This window comes from Schistocerca serialis, chromosome 4, assembly GCF_023864345.2.
Source record: "Schistocerca serialis cubense isolate TAMUIC-IGC-003099 chromosome 4, iqSchSeri2.2, whole genome shotgun sequence".
NCBI classification, from domain to species: Eukaryota; Metazoa; Arthropoda; class Insecta; order Orthoptera; family Acrididae; genus Schistocerca; species Schistocerca serialis.
Genome location: NC_064641.1, coordinates 11,917,506 through 11,935,915, shown reverse-complemented (window position 1 = coordinate 11,935,915; position 18,410 = coordinate 11,917,506). Strand labels below are relative to the sequence as shown.

General features: G+C 44.5%; 1 protein-coding gene across 1 annotated transcript in view; it reads left to right on the top strand.

Annotated features, from left to right (window-relative positions):
• LOC126473659 (uncharacterized) overlaps positions 1 to 18,410 on the top strand; it is a 117,802-nt gene that overhangs the window by 49,965 nt on the left and 49,427 nt on the right. Inside the window, exon 7 of the mRNA XM_050100890.1 lies at positions 12,116 to 12,305. Within this exon, the coding sequence (XP_049956847.1) occupies positions 12,116 to 12,305 (190 nt within the window). The remainder of the gene's footprint in view (positions 1 to 12,115; positions 12,306 to 18,410) is intronic.

Genomic DNA, 18,410 nt, shown 5'->3' with positions numbered 1-18,410 from the left:
CCGCTACGGTCGTAGGTTCGGATCCTGCCTCGGGCATGGATGTGTGTGATGTCCTTAGGTTAGTTTAGGTTTAACTAGTTCTATGTTCTAGGGGATTGATGACCTCAGCAGTTAAGTCCCATACTGCTCAGAGCCATTTGAACCTTTTTTTTTCTTTTGTGGCCGAAACAGCACAATGTTGGTGCAGGCTCAAGTGATTTGGGTACACCCTTCACCATACGAGGTGCAATCAAGTTCTGACGCCTCCAATTTTTTTTTCTCCGGACTGGAAAGAGATAGAAACATGCGCATTGTTTTAAAATGAGGCCGCGTTCATTGTCAATGGGTCCCAGAGATGGCAGCACCGTACAGCAGATGGAATTTTACCGCCAGCGGCGAGAGTGAGAACTGTTTTAAATACTTAAAATGGTGGCGTTTTCCTTACTTGAACAGCGTGCAATCATTCGTTTTCTGAATTTGCGTGGTGTGAAACCAATTGAAATTCATCGACAGTTGTAGGAGACATGTGGTGACGGAGTTATGGATGTGTCGAAAGTGCGTTCGTGGGTGCGACAGTTTAATGAAGGCAGAACATCGTGTGACAACAAACCGAAACAACCTCAGGCTCGCACAAGCCGGTCTGACGACACGATCGAGAAAGTGGAGAGAATTGTTTTGGGGGATCGCCGAATGACTGTTGAACAGATCGCCTCCAGAGTTGGCATTTCTGTGGGTTCTGTGCACACAATCCTGCATGACGACCTGAAAATGCGAAAAGTGTCATCCAGGTGGGTGCCACGAATGCTGACGGACGACCACACGGCTGCCCGTGTGGCACGTTGCCGAGCAATGTTGACGCACAACGACAGCACGAATGGGACTTTCTTTTCGTCGATTGTCACAATGGATGAGATGTGGATGCCATTTTTCAATCCAGAAACAAAGCGCCAGTCAGCTCAATGGAAGCACACAGATTCACCGCCACCAAAAAAATTTTGGGTAACCGCCGGTGCTGAAAAAATGATGGCGTCCACGTTCTGGGGCAGCGAGGGCGTAATCCTTACCCATTGCGTTTCAAAGGGCACTACGGTAACAGGTGCATCCTACGAAAATGTTTTGAAGAACTAATTCCTTCCTGCACTGTAACAAAAACGTCCGGGAAGGGCTGCGCGTGTGCTGTTTCACCGAGACAACGCACCCGCACATCGAGCTAACGTTACGTAACAGTTTCTTCGTGATAACAACTTTGAAGTGATTCCTCATGCTCCCTACTCACCTGACCTGGCTCCTAGTTACTTTTGGCTTTTTGCAACAATGAAAGACACTCTCCGTGGCCGCACATTCACCAGCCGTGCTGCTATTGCCTCAGCGATTTTCCAGTGGTCAAAACAGACTCCTAAAGAAGCCTTCGCCACTGCCATGGAATCATGGCGTCAGCGTTGTGAAAAATGTGTACGTCTGCAGGGCGATTACGTCGAGAAGTAACGCCAGTTTCATCGATTTCGGGTGAGTAGTTAATTAGAAAAAAAATCGGAGGCCTTAGAACTTGAATGCACCTCGTATAACGTTGAACATGGGACTTCACAGCAGGCTAGCCCTACCTGTTCACACGTTGATCCAATGAGATCGGCAGTTACGATTGCAATGCGCACGGGGACCATCGGGATTCGACTTCGATCAATGCAAACGTGTCGACTCTTAGGGTGAACACTGTACCGAAGGTGAGGGGTGAAAATGGGAAAATCCATTGAGATAAGCGACTGTCACAAAGGGAAGATTATTACTACACATAGCCTGTGAGCGAGTATCTCGAAAAAGGCGAAGCTGGCCGAACGTTCACGTCCTACTGTCGTGAGCATCTATGGAAAGAGGTAGAAGGACAGTGAAACTACCACTGGGTTGGTTGGTTGTTTTGGGGAAGGAGACCAGACAGCGAGGTCATCGGTCTCATCGGATTAGGGAAGGACAGGGAAGGAAGTCGGCCGTGCCCTTTGAAAGGAACCATCCCGGCATTTGCCTGGAGCGATTTAGGGAAATCACGGAAAACCTAAATCAGGATGGCCGGACGCGGGATTGAACCGTCGTCCTCCCGAATGCGAGTCCAGTGTCTAACCACTGCGCCACCTCGCTCGGTGGTAAACTACCACTGGGCGCTGAGTGGTCGGACACCCACGACTCTCCACAGAACGAGGATTCGGAGGCTTGTCTCTTCTGTAAAGTGGGCTAGATGGTGATCAGTCGCATCTCTGCCGAAAGAGCACAATGCTGGTGCCCGCACAAGTGTTTCAGAGCACACCGTTCACCGTAAACTGCTGAACATGGACCTCCGCAGCAGACCATCCCGACGTGTTGACATTGAAACTGAAACATCCGCTTAGAAAAATTAAGAACGACAATGATGGTAAACCTCTACGTTATTTGATTTTCAAAGAGCTGAGCAAAACTGAACGTAGTCAGACATTTCGCTCTTTACTTATTCTGATCAACACTAAACTGACACACAATACTTTTAGTGCAACGCAATCTGACTTTGAATAATCCCTACAAAAGAATGGCCCTGAATAACAATAACGTATACCTCTCATGAATCATTTACCTCACAAAAATCTTCGTTACTCGAACTACTGCAATACAGCGAGCGCCAATACCGCCAGCTAAGTAAAAGATTCTAACTACTGAAGGCACTAACTACTGATAGGCATAGTTAGCAAATGAAAGATTTTGATGCAGAACAAACACTGTATTTACCTTAATAGTGTTCAAAAGTCATAATATATATATCAGTTCATGACATCCAGTATTACAAATTTACTCTCTCTGATGGACACACGTCCAGATCATCCGCTCACAAGACTCCGCCATCTCTCTCCCCACATGCACCACTGCTGGCGGCTCACCTCCAACTGCGCAACGCTACGCGCTGTTCACATCCAACTGCCCAACACTACAATAGCGAATATTCCAACAATGCCAACCAGCCACAGACTTCACAAAGCACAGCCAGTGATTTTCATATAGAGCGCTACGTGGCGTTACCAACATAAAAACCTAAACAAGCTACTTACAACCTGCTCACTCGACGACATCGTCAGTTACGATTGCAATTGGTACGGGAACATGGGGACTCGACAGTCAATGAATCGAAACGTGTCGGCTCTTCGAGTGAATCACAATTTTACTACACTGGGTCGATGATCGTCTCCACAAACACCGTGATCGATGTGAACGACGGTTGGAAATGTGTCGCGCGCCACGATCGCAGGGTGGTTGGAGCATTATTATGCTGTGGGAGACGTTGTCCTGCGCTTGCATGGGAGCTATGTTAGTAATCGATGACATGCCGATAGCTGTTAACCACATCTACATCTACATCTACATTTATACTCCGCAAGCCACCCAACGGTGTGTGGCGGAGGGCACTTTACGTGCCACTGTCATTACCTCCCTTTCCTGTTCCAGTCGCGTATGGTTCGCGGGAAGAACGACTGTCTGAAAGCCTCCGTGCGCGCTCGAATCTCTCTAATTTTACATTCGTGATCTCCTCGGGAGGTATAAGTAGGGGGAAGAAATACATTCGATACCTCATCCAGAAACGCACCCTCTCGAAACCTGGCGAGCAAGCTACACCGCGATGCAGAGCGCCTCTCTTGCAGAGTCTGCCACTTGAGTTTGCTAAACATCTCCGTAACGCTATCACGCCAAATAACCAAATAACCCTGTGACGAAACGCGCCGCTCTTCTTTGGATCTTCTCTGTCTCCTCTGTCGACCCGACCTGGTACAGATCCCACACTGATGAGCAATACTCAAGTATAGGTCGAACGAGTGTTTTGTAAGCCACCTCCTTTGTTGATTGACTACATTTTCTAAGCACTCTCCCAATGAATCTCAACCTGGTACCCGCCTTACCAACAATTAATTTTATATGATCATTCCACTTCAAATCGTTCCGCACGCATACTCCCAGATATTTTACAGAAGTAACTGCTACCAGTGTTTGTTCCGCTATCATATAATCATACAATAAAGGATCCTTCCTTCTATGTATTCGCAATACATTACATTTGTCTATGTTAAGGGTCAGTTGCCACTCCCTGCACCAAGTGCCTATCCGCTGCAGATCTTCCTGCATTTCGCTACAATTTTCTAATGCTGCAACTTCTCTGTATACTACAGCATCATCCGCGAAAAGCCGCGTGGAACTTCCGACACTATCTACTAGGTCATTTATATATATTGTGAAAAGCAATGGTCCCATAACACTCCCCTGTGGCACGCCAGAGGTTACTTTAACGTCTGTAGACGACTCTCCATTGAGAACAACATGCTGTGTTCTGTTTGCTAAAAACTCTTCAATCCAGCCACACAGCTGGTCTGATATTCCGTAGGCTCTTACTTTGTTTATCAGGCGACAGTGCGGAACTGTATCGAACGCCTTCCGGAAGTCAAGAAAAATAGCATCTACCTGGGAGTCTGTATCTAATATTTTCTGGGTCTCATGAACAAATAAAGCGAGGTGGGTCTCAGACGATCGCTGTTTCCGGAATCCATGTTGATTCCTACATAGTAGATTCTGGGTTTCCAAAAACGACATGATACTCGAGCAAAAAACATGTTCTAAAATTCTACAACAGATCGACGTCAGAGATATAGGTCTATAGTTTTGCGCATCTGCGTCCCTTCACGCTTGACGTCTTCCCCGACGGCGATGTCATCTTTCAGCAGTATAACTGCCCGAGTCTCGCAGCCAGAACCCTGTTACAGTGGTTTGAGGAGCGTTACACGGGGTGTTCAAAAAGTCTCTCCGCAGTGCCGTATGATTGTTAGCCGCGCGTGCCGTATGCCGCAGTGAATATACCGAAATGAAACTCAGTGAAATACAAGGTATTAATTTATTGAACATTCATTTTTACTTACAGATTTTCACATTAAATGTTGAAAGTGTCCCCCCTGTTACTGAATACTCAATGCAGTTCGTCTAATCATGTTTCCAAACATAAGCTGTAACATTTCTTCTGTAACAGTAGCAGTGAAAGTGGATATTGCAGTTTTCAATTCATCAATAGATTTCAAAAGACAGTTTTTATAGACAGTTGCTTTCGCTGCACGCCAGAAGAAAAAGTCAGTTGGTGTTAGGTCAGGCGATCGTGGAGGCCAAAGTCCGTGTGAAATTATGCCATCACCAAAAACATCAGCAAGCAGTGACATTGAAACGCGAGCTTTATGGGCGGCTGCACCATCTTGTTCAAAATAGCTGTTCAGTATTTGACTTAACACAAGTCCTCCTATGAATGGGTACAGATTATCCCTGCAGTATCGTTGCGCCTTTATTGTTTCGTTGAAAAGTATGGGACCCACAATCCGACGTCTAGAAATTGCAATCCAAACTCCCATTTTCACAGAATGAAGTGGTTTCTCACGAATACACAATGGATTTGCAGTACTCCACATACGAGAATTTTGCGAGTTTATGTACCCGGATAAATGAAACCATGCCTCATCAGTGAAAAAATGTTTCATTAAGAATATCCCTTCAATTTTGTAGAAAGAAATCTTTGAACTATTGACAATAATGCATTTTCTTTCCATGATCAGTATTCATCAGTTCTTGAACGGCTGTCACCTTGTATGGGAAAAGTTCTAATTTTTTCCTTACAGCTGTGTGGGCCGTTCCGACACTATCATCGATTTCCTGGCCGAGTTTTCTTACTGACTTGTTCGGACTCATGGACATTTTATCGGAAATATCGAGCAGTTTATCCTCAGACAAAGCGGTAGGACGACAACTTCCCGGTGGATCTGTCACTGAACCCGTACTTCGAAATTTGTTAATCAAATCTCGCACAGTATCGCGATGTGGGAGTGTTGTCTCCGGGAAAACTGAATAAAATGTTTGACGAACTGAAACTGTGTATTGACGGCCAGCTTTGAACAGTTGTTCGACTAAAAACGCACGTTCTTCAATGGTTAGCATTTTAACAGTGACAAAAACGAAACAAACGAACAAAAGAACAAAACTTAAACGTTCACGTCAACACGTAACGACACACACCAACGATACTACTGACGCTGGCTGAGATAAACGAAACAGTGGAATGTTGGGAGAGTCCACTAGAAGGGAAGTAACCCAGGCAGGCGAACAATCCAGACGGCACGCGCGGCTAACAATCATACGGCACTGCGGGGAGACTTTCTGAACACCCCGTAGTGAACTCAGGTTGATGTCTCGGCGACCAAGTTCAACTGACGTAAATACTACGGAACCCGTCTGGGTCGTTATTGGGCGCCATCACCGAGTACGCAAATCAGCGGCCCGTTATTTAAGCGAATTACATGAGCTCTGCGTAGACATCTAATGCCACATACCTCCACAAACCTAGCAACAAACTGTCGCATCCATCACAAGCAGAACCAGTGATTTCTTTTCCTCGGAAGACGGACAAACGAGCTATCAAAGAGGTGGTCATAATGTTTTTCTTCATCAGTGTATCATTCAGGTCCACTTGAATTAACTGGCAAGATGTGAGCATACGTGAAGGGTCCCTGCACATATCAATGACATACTGTGTCCACTTGCCTTTAAACATCATTTTATACCCATTTCTCTACGCGACGCATGGTAAATGCGCTCCATATAAGTATGCCAAAAGAACTGTGCTAATACCAACCACAAAGGGAGGTATATATCATCATGCCCACCCGGTTAGCCGAGCGCTCTAACGCACTGCTTTCCGCAGTGGGTGCCAGAGCCTCGTCCCCGGCACGAATCCACCCGGCGGACTTGTGTCAAGGTTCCATGAGCTGGCCAGTCTGTGGAAGGTTTTTAGGCGGTTTTCCATCTGCCTCAGCGAATGCGGGCTGGTTCCCCTTATTACGCCTCAGCTACACTATGTCGGCGATTGCTGCACAAACAAGTTCTCCATGTACGTGTATACCACCATAACTCTACCACGCAAACATAGGGGTTACACTAGTCTGGTGTGAGACGTTCCCTGGGAGCCGAACTGCACAATAACCATGGGTTCGGTGTGGGGCAGCGGAGGGGTGAAGTGGACTGCGGTAGTCGTCGTGGGGTTGTGCATTTATACACCACTGGCCATTAACATTGCTACACCAAGAAGAAATGCAAATGATAGACGAGTATTCATTGGACAAATATATTATTCTACAACTGACATGTGATTACATTTTCACACAATTTGGGTGCATAGACCCTGAGAAATCAGTTCCCAGAACAACCACCTCTGGTCGTAATAACGGCCTTGATACGCCTGGGCATTGAGTCAAACAGAGCTTGGATGGCGTGTACAGGTACAGCTGCCCATGCAGCTTCAACACGATACCACAGTTCATCAGGAGTAGTGACTGGCGTATTGTGACGAGCCAGTTCCTCGGTCAGTTTTCGGTTGGTGAGAGATCTGGAGAATGTCCTCGCCAGGGCAGCAATCGAACATTTTCTGTATCCAGAAAGGCCCGTACAGGACCTGCAAGATGCGGTCGTGCATTATCCTGCTGAAAAGTAGGGTTTCGCAGGGGTCGAATGAAGGGTAGAGACACGTGTCGTAACACATCTGAAATGTAACGTCCACTGTTCAAAGTGCCGTCAATGCGAACAAGGGGTGACCGAGACGTGTAACCAATTGCACCCCATACCATCACGCCGGGTGATACGCCAGTATGGCGATGACGAATACACGATTTCAATGTGCGTTCACCGCGGTGTCACCAAACACGGATGCGACCATCATGATGCTATAAACGGAACCTGGATTGATCCGAAAAAACGACGTTTTGCCATTCGTGCACCCAGGTTCGTCGTTGAGTACACCATCGCAGGCGCTCCTGTCTGTGATGCAGCGTCAAGGGTAACCGCAGCCGTGGTCTCCGAGCTGATAGTCCATGCTGCTGCAAACGTCGTCGAACTGTTCGTGCAGATGGTTGTTCTCTTGCAAACGTCCCCATCTGCCATCTGTTGACTCAGGGATCGAGACGTGCCTGCACGATCCGTTACAGCCATGTGGATAAGATGCCTGTCATCTCGACTGCTAGTGATACGAGGCCGTTGGGATCCAGCACGGCGTTCCGTGTTACCCTCCTCAGCTCACGGATTCCATATTCTGCTAACAGTCATTGGATCTCGACCAACGCGAGCAGCAGTGTCGCGATACGATAAACCACAATCGAGATAGGCTACAATCCGGCCTTTATCAAAGTCGGAAACGTGATGGTACGCATTTCTCCTCCTTACACGAGGCATCACAACAACGTTTCACCAAGCAACGCCGGTCAGCTGCTGTTTGTGTATGAGAAATCGGTTGGAAACTGTCCTCATGTCAGCACGTTGTAGGTGTCGCCACCGGCGCCAACCTTGTGTGAATGCTCTGAAAAGCTAATCATTTGCATAGCACAGCATCTTCTTCCTGTCGGTTAAATTTCGCGTCTGTAGCATGTCATCTTCATGGTGTAGCAATTTTAATGGCCAATAGTGTATATTATGACTCTTGAAAGCTATTAAGGTAAATACATTGTTTCTTTCCTATGAAAATCTTTCATTTACTAACTGTGCCTATCAGTAGTTAGTGCCTTCAGTAGCTACAATCTCTTATTTAGCTGGCAGTATTGGCGCTCGCTGTATTGCAGTAGTTCGAGTAACGAAGATTTTTGTGAGGTAAGTGATTCATGGAAAGTATAGGTTATTGATAGTCAGGGCCATTCTTTTGTACGGATTATTGAAAGTCAGATTGCGTTGCACTAAAAATATTGTGTGTCAGTATAGTGTTGATCAGAATAAGTAAAGAGAGAAATGTCTGAGTACGTTCAGTTCTGATCAGCTGTTTTAAAATCATGTAACGTAGAAGTTTACCAGCACAGTCAGTTTTAATTTTTGAAGGTGAAGTTTCAACTTGCTCAGTTCGTGATGCTCTTTCTCTTGAATATATCATCCAATTTTTCTGAAATTTAAAAAAAAAAACGAGACGCGAACTGTTTTATAATCTACCAATAACACATATCAAAACAAAACTGTATCATTCTAGATGCCACTGAAGATGCCTTAAAGTAAAAAAATGCGATACGCGTCTGGAGGAAATAAAATAGACTGTAGCAAGAAAAGGTGGTTTGTAATTACGAAACAGATATTGCAATCATTTCTTTGTATGTACATGTACATCAGATCTACGGATTTGTGTCCCACTCAGATAATCTGCGATGCGTCGTTTTTTATTTTATTTATTTATTTATGCATTTATTTTACCTGGCAAGATTACACCTAACCAGGCATACTCAAATTGAACGAATTTCAGTTTGTACAGAACATTAAGGACATATAACGTGTTATACAGTATTAATGTTAAAGAAGAAAAAATAGAGATTATTACAGTAGTACAATAATAATTATAACAATCAAAAAATAATTATAACAGTCAAGAATAATAATAATAATAATAATAATAATAGTAATGACTATGTATATGAAAGTAAACAAATTTTTCTTTTATGAATGTCAGTCCTATTGCTAGTTGGGAATTTTCTCGTTATGTTCTTGCAGCTTGTGAGTTATTCTCATCGAGCAGAGACATAAGACGATAGAATGGGGTGAAAGAGATATAGAAGAGGCAGATTAGGTTAGAGGAAGAGAAATAGAATGGTAAAATTCGAAGCTGTGATGGAGAGGCGAAAGAAAGAGATGAGAGGGGCTCAACAATGGTGGCTATACCGTCCTTAATATGTAAGTTTTGAGTTCCCTCTTGAATGTTGAGTGATTCTGGATAAGACGCAGGTCACAGGGGAGCGCGTTCCATATTCGTATGGCTGAGATGGAGAATGACATGGAGAAAGATTTTGTGTTATGTAAAGGTACAGCCAAGATACTAGACGTATCCGATCTGGTATTGCGGTTGTGGAATGGTGATAGGCGTTTAATGTGAGAAGATAAGTGTTGGGGGCTACAGTGGCTAAGAAATCGATGAAGTAAGCACATCGTGTGGAGATCGCGTGCCTTATGTGGGCGTATCCAACCTAGCTGGGAGTATGAAGGACTGATATGATCATACAACCGTATGTTGCATACGTATCTAACACAAGCATTCATCACTAGCTCGAGGCATCTAGAATTTTCACTATTTGTGCCGTGTTGAACTACATCACAGTAGTAAAGATTAGGCAAGACTAGTGTTTGGACTAATTTTTGTTTAACATGGGTGGGAAATATTTTTCTAAATTTTTGAATTGCGTGTAGGGAGGAGAGCGATTTCCGGCAAGCTGTAACTCTTTGTTCTTCCCAGTTTAGGTGTTCACCCAAGATTATTTCAAGGTCTTTTACTGTTTTTTGGTATGGTAGTTGGGTACCATTGAGGAGTATTTGAGGGACTGTTTCGCGAAAGTACCGGCTGATTAACTTTGGATGAGATATAAGAATGACCTGGGATTTCTTGGGGTTTAGTTTCAGACCTAGGTTCTGTGCCCATCGAGAAACAGAGCAAAGATCTGCGTTCATACTCGCTACTGCGTCAGCAATGTTCTTGGGGCTTGCACATATGTACAGTTGGATGTCAGCATAGAGATGGTAGTTGCAGGAGTGAATCACTGAAGAAATATCATTAATGTACACTGAGAAGTCCCAATGGGACGTTTCCCAAGGGTCGGTGCTGGGGCCGCTGCTGTTTCTTATTTATGTAAATGATAAGCCTTCTAGTATTACAGGTGATTCAAAAATATTTCTGTTTGCTGATGAGACCAGCTTGGTAGTGAAGGATCTTGTGTGTAATATTGAAACAGTATCAAATAATGTAGTTCATGAAATAAGTTTGTGGCTTGTGGAAAATAATTTGATGCTAAATCACAGTAAGACTCAGTTTTTACAGTTTATAACTCACCATTCAACAAGAACCGATATTTTGATCAGACAGAGTGGGCATAATATAAGCGAGACGGAACAGTTCAAGTTCTTAGGCGTTCGGATAGATAGTAAGCTGTTGTGGAAAGCCCATGTTCAGGATCTCGTTCAGAAACTAAATGCTGCTTTATTTACCATTAGAACAGTATCTGAAATAAGTGACACTTCAACACGAAAAGTAGTCTACTTCGCATATTTTCATACGCTTATGTCGTATGGTATTATTTTTTGGGGTAATTCTTCTGATTCAAAAAGGGTATTTTTGGCTCAAAAACGGGCTGTTCGAGCTATATGTGGTGTAAATTCGAGAACCTCTTGTCGACCACTATCCAATAGTCTGGGAATTCTGACATTGCTCTCACAGTACATATTTTCTTTAATGTCGTTTGTTGTTAGCAATATTAGCTTATTCCCAAGAGTTAGCAGCTTTCACTCAGTTAATACTAGGCAGAAATCAAATCTGCATGTGGAATGCACTTCCTTGACTCTTGTGCAGAAGGGAGTACTCTGCTGCATCCATTTTCAATAGGCCGCCACAAGAACTCAAAAATCTTAGCAGTAGCCCAAACTCTTTTAAGTTTAAACTGAAGAGTTTCCTCACAGCTCACTATTCTGTCGAGGAGCTCCTGGAAGAGCTGAAAAATTAAGCAAATTCCAGTGTAACATTGTTGATTTTCTTTATTTAAACTTACGACTTGTCGCCTGAATATGTTTCTTATATTTCATTTTATCTGTTTCTATTATCGTGTTATAATTTCATGTATTGACTCGTTGCGTGACCATGGAGACTTCTTAATTTCGTCCGACGGAACAATAAATAAATAAATAAATAAAATAATGGACCAAGGACGGAGCCTTGGGGAACTCCAGAGCGCACGTTTTTCCATGATGACTTCTCTGACCCACAAATGACTTGTTGACTTCTGGTTTTGAGGTGGCTGTCGAACCAGTGTACTGCGCTGTTTGAGAAATTCAGCTGTTTCATTTTAATTAGTAATATTTCAAAGTCAACTGTATCAGAAGCCTTGCTAAAGTCAAGCAGTGTTAGGATGGTAGCTTCACGTCTGTCCATAGCATGTTTGCTTTTTATTAATGCAGTTGCTGTACTACGGTGCTTTCGGAAGCCTGACTGATATTTATCATGGGTGTTATGAGTTTTGGTCTTGGAGTGTAATTTGTTTCTGTTGACTTTATCAAAAGCTTCTTCGAAGTCGACGTGTGTGGTGTTGTTGGTTGCCGGCAGGACCTGAACCCGCTGCACGGTGCGTGCGGCCGCGGGCTGTGCGTGAGCGCGTTGCGTGCGGCGGAGGCGGCGCCGGCACGCATGCTGCCCTTCGACGCGCCCCCGCACCTGCGGCTCGCCGTCTCCTTCGGCTTCCACTTCTTCTCGGCGGGCCGGCTGTTCGCGCCGGGCGTCTACCGCCGCTACTTCCGTGAGTCGGCGCCTCCATTACGCTCCTAATGTGACGGCTGCAGCCCGTCATTAGCGTCGGCGGCGAAGGCGGACCGCTCACGCGCACGCGCGCTCACTCACTCGCACGTCAGCCATCTGCGTTCAGACGCACGCGCTACCCGCTGCAGCTGCCGGAGATTTCTTCTTACGCTATGATGGATTACTCCGTCTCTCACAGTAGCCACTAAGGAACGCTTCGTTACGTAGCTGCAGAGTGGAACTTCATTCAGTGAGGTTTTGATAATTGCGTCTTTGTTGTCTTACAAGGGGAGGGCGCCAATTGTGAAATTCAGATTAGATTCATACTGCGCATAATAAAAGCTCATGACCAGAGGTGTAATGTGGCAAAGCACCAAGATGCACTTCTCAGCCGTTGTCGAGAAAATCGACAGTTAAAAGAAACTGTTGCGGTGAAATACTCTCTACGATTAATTATTTTCTACAGGGTCGTGGCGCAGCGGTAAGCGCTCGGGTGCGTAATCCGAATGTCGCCGGTTCGAATCTCGCACCATGCATCCTTTTTTTTAGTATTTGTTTTTGTAATTCAAATGTGTGTACAAACACACACACACACACACACACACACACATATATATATATATATATATATATATATATATACTTCCCGGCAATCACTTGCAACAATTATGCATATAATAAGTTGTTGAAAGTTGTTTGTCGTGCAAAAACTGGCGACTTCGAACATCATTATGTTTTCCGCAAACAAAGTTGAATTTCACAAATGTTATTAATTGTCTTCATAATGTTAACCACGTATAGTTAACGGAAGACGTAGAAACGATATTCCGAAACGAATACGTATAGCGTAATTCAAACGTTCGAATTAGAATAGAGACCGCACGAACACAAATTTGCTGTGGCAGGTATGAAACATAAACTCCGTTACTCGCTCGTTACACTTGAAGGACAGATGTTGAATGGGCCGAAACGAGCCGCCGCATAACAGCGTAGTTGCCTGCTAGCTTCGAAAGAAGGTAGATGCGGCCCCTAGCGCAACTTATAACATCGTCGAAAATCAGTGCGGACGTGAGAGCTTTGGTACACCCTGTTAAACAAACGGAAAAATGGAGGCGGTACAATTGGAGAGCGATCCGCCTTCACCAACATGCATAAACAATTCATTAATAGTTTAAATATATATATATATATATATATATATATATATATATATTTGAATTACAAAAAACTAATAATAAAAAAATGTTGCATAGCGCGAGATTCGATCCGGCGACCTACGGATTACGAACCCGAGCGCTTACCGCTGCGCCAAGACGCTGTAGAACATTATTAATCGTAGAGAGTATTTCACCGCAACGGTTTCTTCTAACTGTCGATTTTCTCGACAACGGCTGAGAAGTGCATCTTGGTGCTTTGCCACATTACACCTCTGGGCATGAGCTTTTATTATGTATGAATCGAATCTGAATTTCACAATTGGCGGCCTCCCCTTGTTATAGGCGTTCTTGCCGCGCGGGATTAGCCGAGCGGTCTGGCGCTGCAGTCATGGTCTGTGCGGCTGGTCCCGGCGGAGGTTCGAGTCCTCCCTCGGGCATGGGTGTGTGTGTGTTTGTCCTTAGGATAATTCAGATTGAGTTGTGTCTAAGCTTAGGGACTGATGACCTTAGCAGTTAAGTCCCATAAGATTTCACACAAATTTGGACCTTTCAAAGGCGTTCTTGACCATGTCCAATCTCGAAGCTAACTTACGCTCACGTCCCTTACAGCGAATATTTAAATCAAACCTGATTTGCATCGTCATTTGTAGCGCTAGCAGCGCCACTCTTATACGACTGGCGCGAAATTTGAATACAGATCGTCTTTCAGATGTAGAAACACGCATACGAGTTTCGTTTATGTCGCACAACTCGTTCATGGTGTTGCGATTCTTTCCCGTCAGTTGTATCCTTCCCACAAAAATTTTAAGATTATATTTAAATGTAAATGGACAAAGTGCTAAGTGTAACCTCCCCGCAATTATTATCAAATGATATGAATTGAATGAAAATGCAAATAGAGCCAAATGTTAGCTTCCCACAGTAATAAAAGTCAATGGTAATAAAACTGTGCAAAAATGTTAAGTCCCTACAAAATTAACGTTAAGATCAACCTGATAAAATTGATTCTGGGAGGAAAAGCAAAGGAAATATTATTTCAATTGTAATGATTATTTTCTTAAAAAAATTGCTTTCAGAACAAAATTATTATTGGGGCAATTCTTGAACAAATTGATTACAGTTAGTATACATTACATTATCACATGTGCGCAATGCTGCGTCATTACCTTATTTAAAAATATACCTTGTCCCGAATCTTGACCAGAGACCCATGTCGACGCCCGCCGACTCCTCACACACGACTCCGACTGTCTCTCGCGCGCTACTAGCACGAACGAACTACATGCTCTCGCGACTCGCTACGTACAACAACTTTCTCGCAACTGCACTGAACTCTCGCGCGGTCAAGCGCAGACTAGCAACGATAAATAACTCTCTGGTCAGAGATTCTGTCATGCATCGCCATCGCTGCTACTGAATACAGACGTGTTTCACAGTGCACCTCATGATATCAATTCACTGGTTTGTTTGTCACATAATTCTAGAGGAAATAGTCCATTTTTCTACCGTCAGGGAGCAGTTTGTGCAGTCTATGGCAACTGCGTCGCCTGTAAATATTGCAGTACTTGTGCTGTGTGTCATTACGAGATTTTTGCTGCTTCAGGGAAGTTCGCACAACAATAACGTACAATGATAGGCTCATTGTAGTCATAGTAATGGGGCAGGGAATGAGACAGACGAGCGTCGCAGCTGATGTCGCTGTGAAGCAAAGTGATGTCTCTAGAGAATCTAGAACAAGTTTCTAACGACAGAATCGGTTGAGCATCGTCACAGAAGCGACTGCAGATGAAAAACAACAGGTGTGTAGGCCCGGTATCTGCGTGTAACAGCAAGCAGAAAACCTCAGCACAATGCTAGACGTCTACGGTGGCAGTTTCAACCAGGTACAGGAATGCAGTGGTCACTGCAAACGCTCCATAAGCAGGTAATGTGTGTCACAGGAGCTCCTCCTCTACATCGGGTTCGAAGAGGTGCTCGTATCGCATGGGCACGAAACATCTTTGTGGACTAGGCAGCAGCGGGACACAACCGCTCTTTTCTGATGATACCCGTATCAGTCTCCAGCCAGATATTCGTGTGTCGAGACAGTGACGACAACAGATCGAGATTTTCACTCTGCAGCGGAGCGTGCGCTGGTATGAAACTTCCTGGCAGATTGAAACTGTGTGCCGGACCGAGGTTCGAACTCGGGACCTTTGCCTTTCGCGGGAAAGTGCTCTACCAACTGCCAAGCACGACTCACGCTCCGTCCTCACAGCTTCACTTCCGCCAGTTTCAATGAGGACAACGTCTAGACGCCAACTGTATCGTAGGCCGCCACCCTGTATCAAGACAGTTCAGTCATTTTTTTTGGGGCGGAATCATGTACGGCTGCAGGACATCCCTTGTGCCAGGCCATGGGAGAATGACCGGTATGAAGTATAGGGACGACATCCTTGCACGCACTGTGGCTGCATTTGGTAAACATATTGGAGCGGGATTCACGCAGATGGACGACAATGCACTCCACCCCCATTGTCACAATCTTGTGAACAGCCGTCTCTTCGAGAATCGAATCACTCGGATGGAACGGCCTCCGTATTATCCAGGTCTTAGCTGCATTGATAATGCTTGGGCCATTCTGAAACGAGCGGTTTACGATCGTCATGTCCCATCAGAAATCACAGAACATCATAGAGACCGCTGTGGAGGAATGCAGCTGTATCCCACATGGCTATCTGGACAATTTGGTAAGGAGTTGCCATACCGCATTCAGAGGTGTCTGCACTTAACGAGGAGAGCTAATTTGGTTCATAAAGAATATGTTATGCAAGATGGCAGTGAGAAGAAATTTGTCCTAAATAATATATTTCTTTTTCCAACAAACAACTCAGTTCATACATACAATACCAGGAACGAAAATGATCTGCACAAGGACTTAAAAGCACTTACTTTAGTTCAAAAATGGGTCCACTACTCAGGAACACTCATCTTCAATAATTTGCCAGCAAACATAAAAAAATTAGTTACAAATAAAGATCAGTTTAAAAGGAGCCTGAAAGACTTACTAGTGGCCAACTCCTTCTACTCCATTGACGAATTTTTTAATAGAAACAAATGATGTATTGTATATATTGATACTATTAGTATTGTTATTTCAGCTAAAAAAAAAAAATTGACATCTTCCACATCCACGAGGATCTCCTCAGCACGGATCTATGGAACGAAAACTAATCTAATCTAATCTACAAACTGTACTGTTTGCCATGGAATCTTTTGGAGTTTGTGTTTTTGCCTTTTTGTTAGTGTTTATCAACTGAAAATTTGTTTATCTTTTTTATTTTTCCAGAATGAGATTTTCACTCTGCAGCGGAGTGTGCGCTGATATGAAACTTCTGGGCAGATTAAAACTGTGTGCCTGACCGAGACTCGAACTCGGGACCTTTGCCTTTCGCAGGCAAGTGCTCTACCAACTGAACTACCGAAGCACGATTCACGACCGGTACTCACAGCTTTACTTCTGCCAGTACCTCGTCTCCTACCTTCCAAACTTTACAGAAGCTCTCCTGCGAACCTTGCAGAACTAGCACTCCTGAAAGAAAGGATATTGCGGAGACATGGCTTAGCCACAGCCTGGGGGATGTTTCCAGAGTGCTAGTTCTGCAAGGTTCGCAGGAGAGCTTCTGTAACGTTTGGAAGGCAGGAGACGAGGTACTGGCAGAAGTAAAGCTGTGAGTACCGGTCGTGAGTCGTGCTTCGGTAGCTCAGTTGGTAGAGCACTTGCCCGCGAAATGCAAAGGTCCCGAGTTCGAGTCTCGGTCGGGCACACAGTTTTAATCTGCCAGGAAGTTTCGTTTTTTTATTTTTGTTTTCTTTTGACTGTAGCTGACAGAACAATATCCGTTTTCTTTCCTGTTATATCCAGTGCTGACACTGAAGCAATATGCAACATTTATTTTGACTACTGTATGGTAACTGGTGTACAGGACTATTCCATCAGTGAGGTTTCGGGCGAATGTGTTAGGACACAGCTGGATCGCCGACCTAAGTTTAAATAGCGTTAATGACCGTGTAATCAGCTGAACTAACTTACGTGTGTTAGTCGAGAGTGGTTAATTCATGTTGTTTTGGTTGGCAGGAGAGCCAACACCGTGTTACTAGAGGAGGCCGCAAGGCACGCGTTTCAGCTCACGCAGGCTGGCGTGAGGTCTGGAACAGGACAAGGAAATTAGAATTTAGAAAAACGGACGTAGCTGGTGGAATACTTAACTTTAATCCGTTAATGAAGAACGTCGGTCTTGCCAGTACATGATTCTCAATATCACTAGTAAGTGATAATGGCGCCTTGCTAGGTCGTAGCAAATGACGTAGCTGAAGGTTATGCTAAACTGTCGTCTCTGCAAATGAGAGCGTATTTTGTCAGTGAACCATCGCTAGCAAAGTCGGCTGTACAACTGGGGCGAGTGGTAGGGAGTCTCTCTAGACCTGCCGTGTGGCGGCGCTCGGTCTGCAATCACTGATAGTGGCGACACGCGGGTCCGACGTATACTAATGGACCGCGGCCGATTTAAAGGCTACCACCTAGCAAGTGTGGTGTCTCGCTGTGACACCACACATGTATGGCATACTAAAATGAAAAACATTAAATTAAATTTATTGCTTAACTCAAAATCAATAAAGATGTCGTCGGTAACTCGCGCTGTAGGTTTACCGATACGTGCAAAAATCAGGACCAAGAAAATTGAATTAACTTCAATGGCTTAAATATGGTTTCCACAAGTATATAGTGCCATGTGGTTGAATAATAGTTACGCATGTACATAGGACTGCACTCAATCGCTCGAAATACACTTGAAGTCGACCGACAAATTTTTCAGAAGTTGTTCGGGGATACCTTTGGTATTACGGACCCACCATCCCAGGCGGCTCTTTTCACAGCTGTTGCTTTTCGTTTGTTTTCTTGACCCAGT